Raw genomic sequence first — 12628 nt, forward strand, 5'->3', positions numbered from 1 at the left:
GGCAGCTAAAGGTATTTGAAAATATTGAATGAAAATATCTCTGAATTGAAGTGATACGTATTGGCATTCCGCAAAGCAGGCAAATAAAAGGGATTACTGTGGCACAAGTTGCTTATCCTTGAAAGTGAAAAGTAGTTCCACTAGACCGCAACCAATCCGGACAAGAATCGAAGTCGGCACATAAAATCGCATTTTATTGTTTCGATAAAAAGTAATTTTCACACATTTATCCATTTATTTATTTTCCCTTTTATTGTTTTTTTTTTTATAGTTACAAATTACGATTTCCAATTGATTTTTGCGGGCACAACGTAAATGTAAATTGAATTAAATTCAGGTCTCTATAACCTTTGAGTGGTGCAGCAAATGGTGCTTGTTCAATGATGCAGCATAAATACAAAAAACAGGCAAAAACCCTTTTGTGCACCTAGGGTGAATTCATTAAATTCTAGGTACGAGTAATTCATTTAATTGAGATTCAGTAACATCAAGTACTAGTTGCTCCCTAATAACCCAAACTGTATTGGTATTGGTATTGGTATTCGTGTGACATTCACAAGGATTCTGCTATGGAAAATATATACTCGTAGTACTATGTTTTATATCTATTTGCCTAGATAAAATCTACTCTGCAGCACGTTAATCGTCCGCTGAGTGAGGTGAGGTGAGGATAAGGTAGTCCAAGAGTGGAGATCGGCCTTTAAGGCACTCCACGTTTTGGCTCAAACACGGATATTGGTCTAGGAACAATTAGCGGCTGGCTGATAATAGACATTTGGGGTGAGTTGCTCTACGACAATGTGGGCTCGAAAAATACACAACTTTCAGATCTACGGTTAGCAAGTTAAAACCCCAGCATACAACCATCCAAATATCGGTCGCATCAAGTGCCGTCATCAAAACTTTTTCCAAAAATACTCCGTCTAGCCATGTAAACTCGTACAAATTCCCTATATACATCCCAATTCACACGTTTCTTAAGCTACAATAATTCGTTGAGGGAACTCGTTGATTCCCCTTAGCAAGACAATTCCGTAGATAGCCGGGCGGCATCGCTCCTGGCTGAGTATTCGTTGTCCTTGGGCTCCCGACCCGTGATATCCACCAGGGAGTTGGGATCCATGTTCGACAGCTTGTCCAAATCATCATCGTTCATATAGTTTGGCTGGAGTTTGCTCACCAGCTTCCGCAGACGCTGTGCATCCAGCGATGTGCGACGCAGATTGGCATTGTAGTCGCTGGGCTGTGGGGCAAATGGAAGGATATATCCAGGATAAATAGAAAAAGGGATAAAGGGCTGAACAACTCACATCGCGCCACTGCTCGCCGGGAAAGACGGCAATCAATTCGGCATTTGGCTCCAGAGTGCTAAAGTACTCCTCATCGTCGACCTCGGTGCCATCGCAATCCAGGTGTATCGCCGGCTCAGACCTCTCAAATTTTAGCGACACCTTCGCTCGCAACTCCGACAGCGTGGTGGCCACAACAGCCTTGCGGATGTTCCTCGTGATGTCCTTGATCTGAAATGGTGGCGACGGATTACTAGGAATTTTACGCCGAATTCACTCTCAGTATTGCCATTGACATGCCGGAAATTGCATAGCTGTGATGGCAGAAGGCTTAACTAGTACACTGCCAGAAATGCCTACGCCAACGGTTATTTGCATTTAAGGGTTATGGTAAGACTTTCTATGGTAATCATAGCGCACAACCTATTGTTAAACGGTTGCATAGAACATAAAAGGTTTATATTACTAGATAGGACACTACATTTCCATAGATTACAGTGTAATAGCTGACTCTTCTTATAACAGAATTTCTCAAAAGAATTTTTAATAAAAGCTAAGGACACCTTTTGCCGAACTAATTAGCTTTGGAATAAATACCATGCCAGACCACTTTCTGCACAACAATTCGAGGTGCGACTTGGCTTTTGAGGTAAATATGCCAATCCGGCTTCAAAACGTAGTACTTACTTACATTGCGATAAGACGTTATTTAGAGCAATATTATTTCACAATCGCGATGTGGGGGTGAAGCCGAAAGCGAAATGTTTACGTAGCCAAAAATGTTTGTCGTAGTCAATTGTTTAGCCCTCACACATTTTATCTATTAAGCTATAGCAACACACGAACGAAAAGCCCGCAACATCTGTTTGCTTTAATTTGCGAAAAGACGCCTATGGCACCCATTAAATGCTGTCGATAAAAACAATATGAAGTTAACGAAGCGCGGCGACAAAGATACGAGCAAGGAATCGAAAAGGCGCAGGTTAATTGCGATGAACATGAATATGAATTTAAATGTTTCGAGGAAGGTAGGTGGAGGTGCAGTAGCCAGCAGCTAATCAATTTATCATTTGCCATAACAACAAAGCCAACGAACAATAGGAAGGTCAAGGCACAAGTCGGCACATTCAAGCGATTATATTTTTCAACCATTTCTGCTTTTTCGTCCAGAGCCCAGTCTCTTGTTGGGCCTAAAAGATTGCTACTAAAATATTTAGGGCATAATGCTGTCGATTCCAAACAGGCTGTCAAGGTCGAGTATGGATGGATGGGTGGATGGATGGGTGGGTGGGTCAGACGAAAGGTGAAAGAAAACAAGGAGAAAATGGTCAAGCCAAAGGGAGAGCTCTGTCGAAAAGTTGCCAACGCCTCCATTGTGATCCTTTTGGGCACTGTGTTGCGTATACGCCCCGTGTACATACATACGTACATATACTGATGAATTGCCACGGGGGTGCGGTTGGTTCTGACAGATCTTCAGGTGTCTCCAGTTGACAGCCAACTGTCAAGCGGTCTGTGGCCATTTAATCGCTGCCTTCACAGTGTGCATTCAAATGCAGAGTCATCAGGCCCAAAAAAGTCCTTTTTCTGCCATCACAGGCCATCAATCAATGTGCTAAACCAATTATACGATGGCTGGGATGCTTAGCGAATCCATCAAATGGCCAACGCCATTCCGTCTGGCGGCAGTCTGGAGCTCAGTTGGTGGAAACCCAAGCCAAAGCTACAACAATGAAACTTTATCACGCGTTTAATGCGAATTTCATTGGTCTGTGGGTCTGTGGGCGTGCAGCATTAAAGCCAAGAACACTATTTGGTACAACGAACAGTGGCGATTGTGTTCATTGTGGGAATCTGCGACCACGCACATACCATTCAATCTGAACCCCTGCCACGAAGTCTGGGCCAAATGCCAATGTCCTGCGGCTTTCTTTGCCTGTTACCACTTTTTCGCCTCGGCTGCTGCCAGAAAGTCGTTATAACTTGGCTTTCTTAACTGGCTGAGCCCGAAAAAACACAATGTGAATTCTCCCACTTTTCGAGTGGCCTCCGTTGAACTCTGACTTTTTGGTCAATGCCTTCAATTTGGTAGCTGCCAGGCAAAATGAAGTGGGGCTCATCCTGCTGCGCTTAGTGTCTCGACCTGATTTGCGGTTTCACTTAGCCCGAATCGTAGTCCCTGCTATAGAGAGTAGCAAATATTTATCCACCGTGTGGTCGCGCCTTAGGGCTGTAGAGATACCCTCGAATTTCTGTTTGCCGACGAACAGCGTCAATATTGCCCCTGTAAATTCATAGTTTGCGTAGCAGGAGACCATCATTAGAGCAGGCGACAAACAAGCCAGAAGTGTGGCAAGGACAATGCGCAGGACTCTCGCAGGGCAGCCATGAATTCGCCATGAGGTATCTGAGATGTGGCCTGCTCGGGAAACTGTTGTTCAAATAGCACTTAGGGTCGGTCAGGAAATGCAAATTTCGCAGGATGCTCGCAATTACGGCATTCGAATTTGAGTCCCTCGAATGCGGAAAACCGATTTGGGGGCTAGGTAACGAAAGCCGCATCAATTTGGAACGGCTCATGCTCACGGCCCCCACAAATTGCTATGCTGTGCCTGCGGTGCCCATTTTCCATCTCATGGTGGCTCCACTCGCTTCACGGAGTCTATCGGAGACATTTGGGAACTAATTGCCCCTGATTGCCATCTAAATGTCATAGCAACACATTGTCTTAGGCACTGAAACAAAGCGCTCTTCAAGCATTCTACAAAAACCCAGAATTATTGGTTTGGTTTTTGACTCTTTCGAGTCACAAGGAACTATGTTACAAACTCCACGTTCTTTACACATCCTAATTTTAAAATTACATATTCATTCATGGCTTTTTTGTCAGTGTTCTGCTTTGTTCGGAGGAAATCATAAGCATCGCTCACTCATTCGAGCTCCGTGGGCCATGATGAGTTTTCACTGGCTGGAAACTCGTTGTCGCATTCGACACTTATGAGTACTTATTAGCTTACTTAAGTCGGAGGACAGCGGGGCGCTAAGTTGCACGCTTGTCTGGACACGAAGAATGCCCCCGTTTACTTGGCTTAATGCGCAACGTGGCGTATACGCAATGCCTTAGTCACAGTGCGGCGTATTCTGAGAAATGTTTGCTCTTCATTTCTGTTTGTTTATTTGCTTGCCTGTCTCCTTGCTGATGTCGTTCCATGCGGCATGTCTGGTAATTTAATATTCGACCCACCTTTCATGTAAGCCTCGCCATTCAAATGGATCAGACTTTATTTTTGAACCATTTGCATTTGCAGACCCCCACGGAAAGGTGCAGTCCGTCGGCGGACTGTGGACCTCGAATGGCTGTGACATGAAAAACACATTTGCGCGTTACACCAGTGGGGCAACGGGAAGCTGGTTTTTTCCTCTTCCAATGAGATTTGTTTTACAGGAATCTAATTTTGTGCCACCACACGATTTCCTTAAGCAAAATACCAACTAAAACAGCATGCAAAATAAAATAATTTACCACACAGCCATCCGATGTCTCTGGCAGTCACGGTTGCCTATCCAGCACTTTTCCCGTCAATTTTTACTTAAAATGCGTAAAATATTTAATACATTTATATATATTATACAAACTACGGCTTTCTTCTTAGCCCTTATATCTGAGATTCGAGTTTTTTCAAATAAATAACTATTTTTTTGTGGAAACACTGCTATTGGAGTTTTCAGTTGAGGCACCGATTGATTTAACCTTCTGAGTAAACCAAACTACAAATTAGTCACGGTGATATTAAGCACTTTAAGCGGGAGAGATGCAAATTTTTTTTCACCCATTCGAATCTAATGACCAATGAGTGAGCACAGTATCAGTAATCTAATAAACCCAACCTCACACATTCATGTGCTGGCATATTAATTGGTATCTTTGTAGCTAAGGACTTTACCTTAATTCCTACTCGCATACAGTTGCTTTTGGAATCAGGCAAGGAATGGCAGTGTTGTTAATCAGGGTCTGACAGTTTCCCTTGAGAACTCGATAAAGAAGGTGCCCGTGTCAGATGGCAGACAAGATGAGGGCTTATTAATTAGCTTGAATGCGCATGAATTACGCATACGTCACGTGGCCCACGCTCACCCATCATCGTCATCACCAGTCGGAGGCCACTGACAAATGACATCGCGTTTCGGCCACGTCAAGCCGTCAATTAATTGCTTTCGCCCAGCAAATTTACAGCCACTTGATAGCTCGTAGTCTCGTAGCCGATCTTTGGCCAGTTTATATTGTTATGGCGGCGGCTTTGATGCCGTTAGCACACAATACATCGATTGAGTGTGCAGCTGGCGTGGCCAAGACACCCAGACACCTCCTTATCGTTATCGCTGCCCACAGACGCCACGAGACGGCTTAGAAGTGGGCGTGGCACTGGAGGCGTTTGGCGGAATGGCAGAATGATTGGCCAGCTGGCTGGCCCACAGTGATATACAAGCACTTGGGCACCAGCACGCTGATCCCACTACTCTATGCAGCTGAACAGTTTGAACATTTTAATTAAATTTCTATTGTTGGCCAGCCGCACACAGCCAAAAAATAGGTAAGAAGCTGGTCTGAGCAGCGGGTAAACTATGGTCTCTACTATATTGTACTATTATATGAGTAGTGTTGGTAATTCAAATGGGTAATTTGATATAACTGCGAGCATTTTTAACAACATTTAAACCATCAGTGCAAAGAATTTTAAGTTCAATTAAATTAAATAATTAAATACCAAACAGAATTGCTGCAGTTTTGAAAGTTTAAACGTTAAGATGCAAAAAATTGGAAAAGGGTAAATGGATGCGTAAATTGCTGCGCAAAGTTAACCAAATTGACATGGACTATTTGTGACTCTAATCATTTCTTTCTGTGCTCCAAATTGGGCAGTTCCACGCAATCTTCACAGTCAAATAGAGTTTGCCATGGTGAACTCCCATGGCATGGGAGTGAGCTGATGGGTGGGCAAGGAAACAGCTCTGTTTTCCCGGAATTTTACCCGCACCAGCTTTCGCAGCGGATTGAAAAGTTGGGCGAATGCTTAAAGGGCGAATAAAGCATCGGCAGCAACACTTCAGCAGCAGTGCCAATGTCGATGATGCCACTCAACGCCGAAGGCTTTGAAGTGGCCGTTCCGTTGGGGAACCCTTCACTTTGTTCGTGCTGACCGTCAAACTTTTTCCTCCACTTTCATTCTTCCAGTTTAATTTTTGTATTTTTTTTTTCTATATACCCATCAAGCGTAACAATAGCACCGCCGCAGTAATCACTTAACGAAATGCTGGCCCAGGTAGCATGGCTAAATGCCACAAAGGACATGAAGGATGTGCAAGTGGCGAGTGGCGAGCGGAATACCCACCTTGAAGGGCTTGCTGTTGTCCAGCTGGGCGAAGTCCTCGTCGGCGGTGGTGGGCGAGGGCGTGGGCGTGGTGCTGCTGTGCGGCGATAGGGCCAACTCCAAGGTGATGCTATCCGCCGCATCGTCCACGGCATCGTCGGCATCCAGCTCGATGTCCTCGCAATCCGCGTCCAGCTCGGCCGTCCTGGTTAGAGTCCGCTGCCTGGGCGGAGGAGCCACTATTCTGGTCTCTGGATCACACTGCCCCTCTGCAGATGCTGCTCCATCGCTTGCCTGCTTGTGCTCCTTCTCATTTTCCTTCTCTGGCTCCTTCTTCGGCTCCAGCTTCTCCTCAGCTCCTTGAGGCATTCCACCCTGCTTTGTCTCATCCGCATTCATCGCTGTCATCTATTTATCTCGTCTTGAGAGTTGGTACGTCTTGTCTGGACTTCTTGCTGCACTGGTTGGAAAACATGGTCGGGTGGGAGATTTATGACGTGCAAAACAAGTTTAGACGATAATTGAAGTATTCTGTATGGCATTCGGGAATGCTTCAAAGCAGAGACAAGCATACTAAAACTGCCAGACTGTGTGTTATTGTTTTTCATATGCGTGTGTACGTTGTTTGCATTGGCCGGAAAATGTATAACGAAATCGTTGTTTGGCCTTAGTTTTGGCTTTGATTTAAAAAAGTTTTTCAATTGCTAAAATGGCTTGACCTTAAAGCCACATTGATACATTACAATTTCAGCATCGACTCTTTAAATGGTCAACAGTCTTACCAAGAGAGCTGTTTATAAAACTACTGACAAAATATTAAAACTTTTTTTATATTTAAAAAATCTGCGTAGTTGCAAAATATCACTGCTTTATTTGTAGTATTTAATAGTGTGCAATTTAACTTAATTTTAGTTTTCTAGGCTAATGTAATTTGCACATATTTCTTTTCTGGTGTTCCGTATTTGATGGTAAAGCTCAATGATGCAAGAGAAACGTGTTTAGAGTTTTTCAAACGAATATAATTGGCCAACTTTTTTTATTTGCTTGGTAATATTTTATATAAATATTTTGGCAATTAAAACTCCACCAGAATATAGTTTTCATGTCCTTACTTGCTTTTTAGCTTAAACGCTGAACTAATTATTTCTCACAATTTACACGAGCCTTTTAATTAAAAGGTAGTTGGTTCGGTTTAGTTTCTTATTACCTTGCACTTTAACTTATAAACCAAACACTTTACATTATCCGGCAATAATTAAAATACGCGATTTTGGCCGAGATCGCGAACCGACTACTCACAGCAGCCAAGTGCAACAAAAGCCGGCCGAACTTGGAATAAATTGCCAGACGTCTGTGCGTGCTGTATTTAAACGTGGCAGGACTCGTCGAGTTTGCCGACAGCCTCGGCCAGCGCAAACACACACGGCGCAAAGTCAGGAGGTCCTGCAAACACACAGCAAAGTCTAACCTTCGCGGAGCTTTGGCCGTGAGAGCAGGACACTCGCAGAGAGCGGCGAGGAGCGAGAGAGAGCGCTCTGTTAAGGCGCTGTTAGCCAGGACATGCTGGGCGTGCCGGCCAAGAAACATAGGTTCCGCCGGATGAAGTAATGTGAGCAAAAGAAACTCTGGTCGGGGATCGGGATTCTATGACCTGAGAGGTGGGAAAAGTTTACTGGAGCAGCTGCAAATAGTGCTGCTTGGCCGGGACCACAAGAAGATAAAAACGAAGACAAACAACACACTGAATTTGCGTATTTGCGGGGCGTGATGGCAAATATAAATATTTCAGCCTGAACTTTCGGCGCGCGTAAGGGCAAAGTTTAAAAATGCAATAAAATAAAGTTGGCAGTTTGGTCGAAAAACTCTTTCGGGCAGCTGAAAAATGTCACTTCGGCATAATGAGACTGCTGCTGGCTGCTGACTGCTGGCTGCATAATTAAAGAGTAGGAGCCGTAGGCAAAAGTTTTCAACAAAGGTGCATTGCCATTGAGGGCGAGACAAAAGCCGAGATTTATTGGCATTTGCATTGGCGGCGTAATGTTTAAAATTCATGAGAATCCCCCTGCCGCTGCACGCATATCGAATTTGTTCGCATTGGGAACAAACAAAGCCACTTAGCCGCATTTATCACAGAGCTGGGCTTAAATGGCTAAAATATTGCGCATACGCCGCGTGAGCCAAGGTTAATTTGATTGCGCTCTGCGGAAGTTCGGCATTGAACATCGACTGCGCACGTAATTCCGGCTGCAGTCACGTGATGGATAACAATATATCTGTGGGTCTGTTATCTCGTTTACGCATTTGAAGCCTGCCATTGTGCCACTACCTGAAGTGCATACTTTGGGCCCTACGTTGACTTTTGGCTAGCTGGGCGAATTTCGCTCGCTCATCTGTTTATTCGCCCTGCTGGGCATTCATTTCCGCCCGCCATTTTCCATTTCCCATTTCCATTTTCCCCCGGCGGCGGGCCAAATAATTTATGGGCCATGGTCCGCTAATTGCGCATTGAAGCGCGGCGCGAACAACTTTTCGCATATGCAGCATGCTGGTCCCGCTGCAGGATGGAACAGGATGGAGCATCGTTTGCATCGCCATCAATTTAAATGCATAGGTGCAAATTGAAATTTATGCGTCTGGTCGCGAAGGTGAACTCCCTTCATCATCAGCTGCCATGTTTAATTGCGATGCCCGACCTTCGCAGTCTGGCCAGTTAGATTAATTAAGTCACATGTCGTCGCAAAGGTCATGCTGCCGTGGCTGCATGTGGCGATGATAAATGGCCTCTGATCCTGCACCATGGATATGTGGCACTTTTTGCCAAAAACTCGTCAGGCCAAACAGCAGACCAGTGGTGCGGGTAAATGCCAAATATTTGCGCCTGCTGTCAGCAGTCTAAATGAAATTAAATGGAAAAAATCGCATTTCAATGCGGGGTAGAGCAAATACAACAAAATGGCAAACATTTTAATTAAATTAAAATAAATGTGAAATAAAAAATGGAAAATAATGAGAAGAAACAAGCACTGACATCGACCTTGCTGGCATGTTACAAGCAATTACATTCCCTCTTAATGGCATACTTCATTATTTTGTGTATTTTTATGGGTACCTACGTGTGGCTGGCTATAATTGGTTTAATGGCCGGCAAGCCTGTGCGTATTTGCACTATATCGGTTGCTGCCTTAATAGCGCGACTTGGCATCAAACATGCAGTACAGTGTGCAGTCGAGCTGCTGCTCGACCTGCTGACATTCACCCAGCGGATCCACCACCAGGCTGCCCCTCTCCGCGAGGCAGTCGTGGATGCACGGACTGCTCCATTGATGGGCCAGCTCCCCTTGCAGCTCCTTCAAGCTGGCTGCCACATGCGCCCCCTGCTGCTGCGGCGAAAGGTCAACCGCCTGTGCAGCCAGCAGAACCAGCAACTGCATCACGATAAACAAAACGGATAATTTCATATTTGTATTTGCCAAACCTGCCCGAACATTCATTACTGACAGCTTGTTCAGTGTCCCAAGGCTTGCTGCACTGAAGAAAAAAGTAGCAAGCAAAACTTGAATTTCTAAATAGCTTGTTGATTTTCTCTTCAATATCCATGTACCTTTAATATATAATATAAATAATAACACAAATTCTACCAGCCACATATGCTATCACTTAGTTATTCCGTATGCTATCACCCATAGTAATAATGACCTGGTGCATCAGTGTGTGTGTAATGAAATTTCATAATTTCTCATTTGCCTAAATAACAACCACTAATGATTTCCTCGGGTGTAGCTGCACATACCTATATCCGCAGCCGTAATGACTTCCGGATGGCGAAAGCAAACATCCAAATGAGGCAATCTAAGCACCAGTTTGCGGCTGCCAGCGGCTCTAACTGCACAATTATGGTCCGCCCCCGCCGCCCACAGAGCCCGTTGATTTCCCCCCATCCCCGCAAATTCACTCGCAAATATGGGCAAAAGTGCCATGGGGCGCATTAGTAATGCCCTCTGCGGCGTCTATTACACAGCGTCTTGTTTATGTGCAACACACACACACGCTCTTGGATAAAAATCAACAGCCCAGGGCGAGTGGAAGCCACTGCATCCCCCTCACCTCTCCGCTAGGACATCCTGGCCCCCTCGCTACCCTATCCTTGACTTTTATTTGGCGGAAATGTGTGTAAAGTATATATGCGAAAAAGGCAAAAAACTGCTGAGAATTATGTCCTCGTTTGGGGGAAAGCAACTCGTTAGTAAGACGAGCCAAGCAGGACTTCATTCGATATGTTGTTTACCCAGCCACGCCCACATTCCACCGTCGCCGCCTCTTTCTTGTGAGACGCTTGACATTTGTGCTTGGTGGATATATGTATAATTCTCGTTCGTTTGTATGTGGATGCAACAAGCTTCGTGGACGTGGGATTTGTGTATATGAATGATGGACGAATGCTGGCGAAATAAAGTGATGCATAAACTGATAACTGACTTGATTTCCTCCGAAATTAATCCAATGCCGAGTGAGTCCCATGGCCACAAAAGCCCATAGAGCTCAAAATTATCAAAATTTGGTAAAACATAAAATTTGAGGATATTTCAAAGATTTAGAAGGGTTTAAGGGCCTGAGCCCCAAGCCACCAGCCTGGAAATGTGAGATTCATGAAAACCCAGGACCCATTGAATTCAATTGTCTTACTAAAGCACAGGCAATCCGTCAGTCACAAATATCCACTTCTACGAATTACACATACTGCCGATAAGACGTTGAGAAATAACACAACACAATGAACCACGAAACTTTTACGGTGAGTATAGGCACACCACATATATAGGTGCATAGCTATTTCACGTAATTGAATAGTCACAAACCTCGCCTGAGGAAGGGGGTCCTCCACTACCGCCATCACCTGAAAACGTTGAGGAAGACAGGGAAATAGTCGAACAGGCTCAAGAGTTACCCAAGCTCCGCAGGAGTCAGAGGATTCTAAATCGGGAAAATAAACTTAAGGAGCTAGAAGCCCAGTCTTCGAGCACCGTGAGTGCGGCAACAAGCAAAAGGGGAAAGCTCCACAGACCGAGAAGGACTCTATACGCAGAACATACGGTCAACTGCCGCAAGTGCGGAACTGCCACGATCTTTTTCCCGGCTCGCACCAAGTTCTTCTCCTGTGCCGAGATAGATGGTCGATTGTTTAAGGTGAAACGGATCGCGGCCAAGAAGGTGCTGGGTGGTGCCTATCGCAAAGAGCCAAAGAAGCGTCCTGCTTCTAGCAAATTTGAGCGTTAATGAATTGAATTGCAATCTTTTCGTTTGTTTCTTCCGAATTTTTAATAAGTATTTAATTGTTTTCTAAATTATTCGTACCAGAGCTTGTTATATAAACAATATTTTAAACAAGCTGAATTGCTTGGCAGCGAAACTGATTATTTTATTTGAAAGGAAAACATATGTGCGTTTGATTCTGATTGCTTTCGATTAAGTTTCCATTTCCTCTTCCTTTCTGCAGGACAACATCAAAAGAATTACAAACTCAAGTGCGTGCGACAATTGCGTAGCCAGGCAGCCCACCGCAAATGCGATTGCACATCAAAAGCAGTCACAGCGGTTTCAAGTTACATTTTTAATATTTTTGGGTGCTTTCCGCCCCATGATTTCTCATTTTCCCCACGTTTTCAGCAAACGAAATAAAGCTGAATGGAAATCGCCGAGGGCGCAAATTAAAAGAACAAGGAATTGGAGCCCAAAAGGGCTGTGCTGTGGTAATAGGGCGTATTGAGTATGCAAAGGCCACAGGAGGCAGGATCTGATTCATCAAAGCCAGGGCCACGCCCACAAAGAGGCCGTGGCTGAGGGGCGCTGTCGTCACGAATTTGGGTCACCCGGGAGCTTTGAACTGTGTTAGTAGGGCATCGCAATCAGCTAGCCAGGACCTGCAAACGTCATGGGGCAGTGACGTCACGAAGAAAGTTGAATGGCAAAAGA

The 12628-nt window shown here is 44.7% G+C and overlaps 3 protein-coding genes across 6 annotated transcripts; 1 reads left to right on the forward strand and 2 right to left on the reverse strand.

Moving 5' to 3' along the window:
- Window positions 1-173: 173 nt before the first annotated feature.
- LOC6530196 lies at window positions 174-7066 on the reverse strand. The gene is made up of 3 exons (XM_015196489.3): window positions 6680-7066; window positions 1311-1520; window positions 174-1243 (listed from the first exon to the last, which is right to left on the reverse strand). The coding sequence occupies exons 1-3, from the start codon at window positions 7064-7066 to the stop codon at window positions 1019-1021; spliced, it is 822 nt and encodes a 273-aa protein (XP_015051975.1). The 3' UTR covers window positions 174-1018.
- Window positions 7067-7069: 3 nt separating this feature from the next.
- Window positions 7070-10160, reverse strand: LOC120320447. 4 transcript variants are annotated; one of them, XM_039372475.2, is made up of 2 exons: window positions 9772-10160; window positions 7070-7113 (listed from the first exon to the last, which is right to left on the reverse strand). In XM_039372475.2, the coding sequence occupies exon 1, from the start codon at window positions 10147-10149 to the stop codon at window positions 9841-9843; it is 309 nt and encodes a 102-aa protein (XP_039228409.1). In that variant the 5' UTR covers window positions 10150-10160; the 3' UTR covers window positions 7070-7113; window positions 9772-9840. The 4 variants fall into 4 exon arrangements, with proteins under 4 accessions (XP_039228409.1, XP_039228408.1, XP_039228410.1 ...); XM_039372474.2 differs by having other exon boundaries at window positions 7070-7118; XM_039372476.2 differs by having other exon boundaries at window positions 7070-7118; window positions 9768-10160.
- A 1185-nt stretch (window positions 10161-11345) lies between these two features.
- LOC6530198 lies at window positions 11346-12065 on the forward strand. The gene is made up of 2 exons (XM_002091100.3): window positions 11346-11450; window positions 11507-12065. Exons 1-2 carry the CDS (start codon window positions 11430-11432, stop codon window positions 11930-11932), a joined length of 447 nt encoding a protein of 148 aa, XP_002091136.1. The 5' UTR covers window positions 11346-11429; the 3' UTR covers window positions 11933-12065.
- The last annotated feature ends 563 nt before the right edge of the window (window positions 12066-12628 follow it).

The sequence above is a fragment of the Drosophila yakuba genome, chromosome 2R, assembly GCF_016746365.2.
Source record: "Drosophila yakuba strain Tai18E2 chromosome 2R, Prin_Dyak_Tai18E2_2.1, whole genome shotgun sequence".
NCBI lineage: Eukaryota > Metazoa > Arthropoda > Insecta > Diptera > Drosophilidae > Drosophila > Drosophila yakuba.

Coding starts and splice junctions, on each gene's coding strand:
- LOC120320447 (XM_039372475.2), bottom strand. CDS start 10,149: ATGAATGTTCGGGCAGGTTTGGCAAATACAAATATGAAATTATCCGTT.
- LOC6530198 (XM_002091100.3), top strand. CDS start 11,430: ATGAACCACGAAACTTTTACG. Junction 11,451..11,506: donor TGAACCACGAAACTTTTACG/GTGAGTATAGGC, acceptor GTAATTGAATAG/TCACAAACCTCGCCTGAGGA.
- LOC6530196 (XM_015196489.3), bottom strand. CDS start 7,066: ATGACAGCGATGAATGCGGATGAGACAAAGCAGGGTGGAATGCCTCAA. Junction 1,521..6,679: donor ACAACAGCAAGCCCTTCAAG/GTGGGTATTCCG, acceptor CCACCATTTCAG/ATCAAGGACATCACGAGGAA. Junction 1,244..1,310: donor CCGGCGAGCAGTGGCGCGAT/GTGAGTTGTTCA, acceptor TTTGCCCCACAG/CCCAGCGACTACAATGCCAA.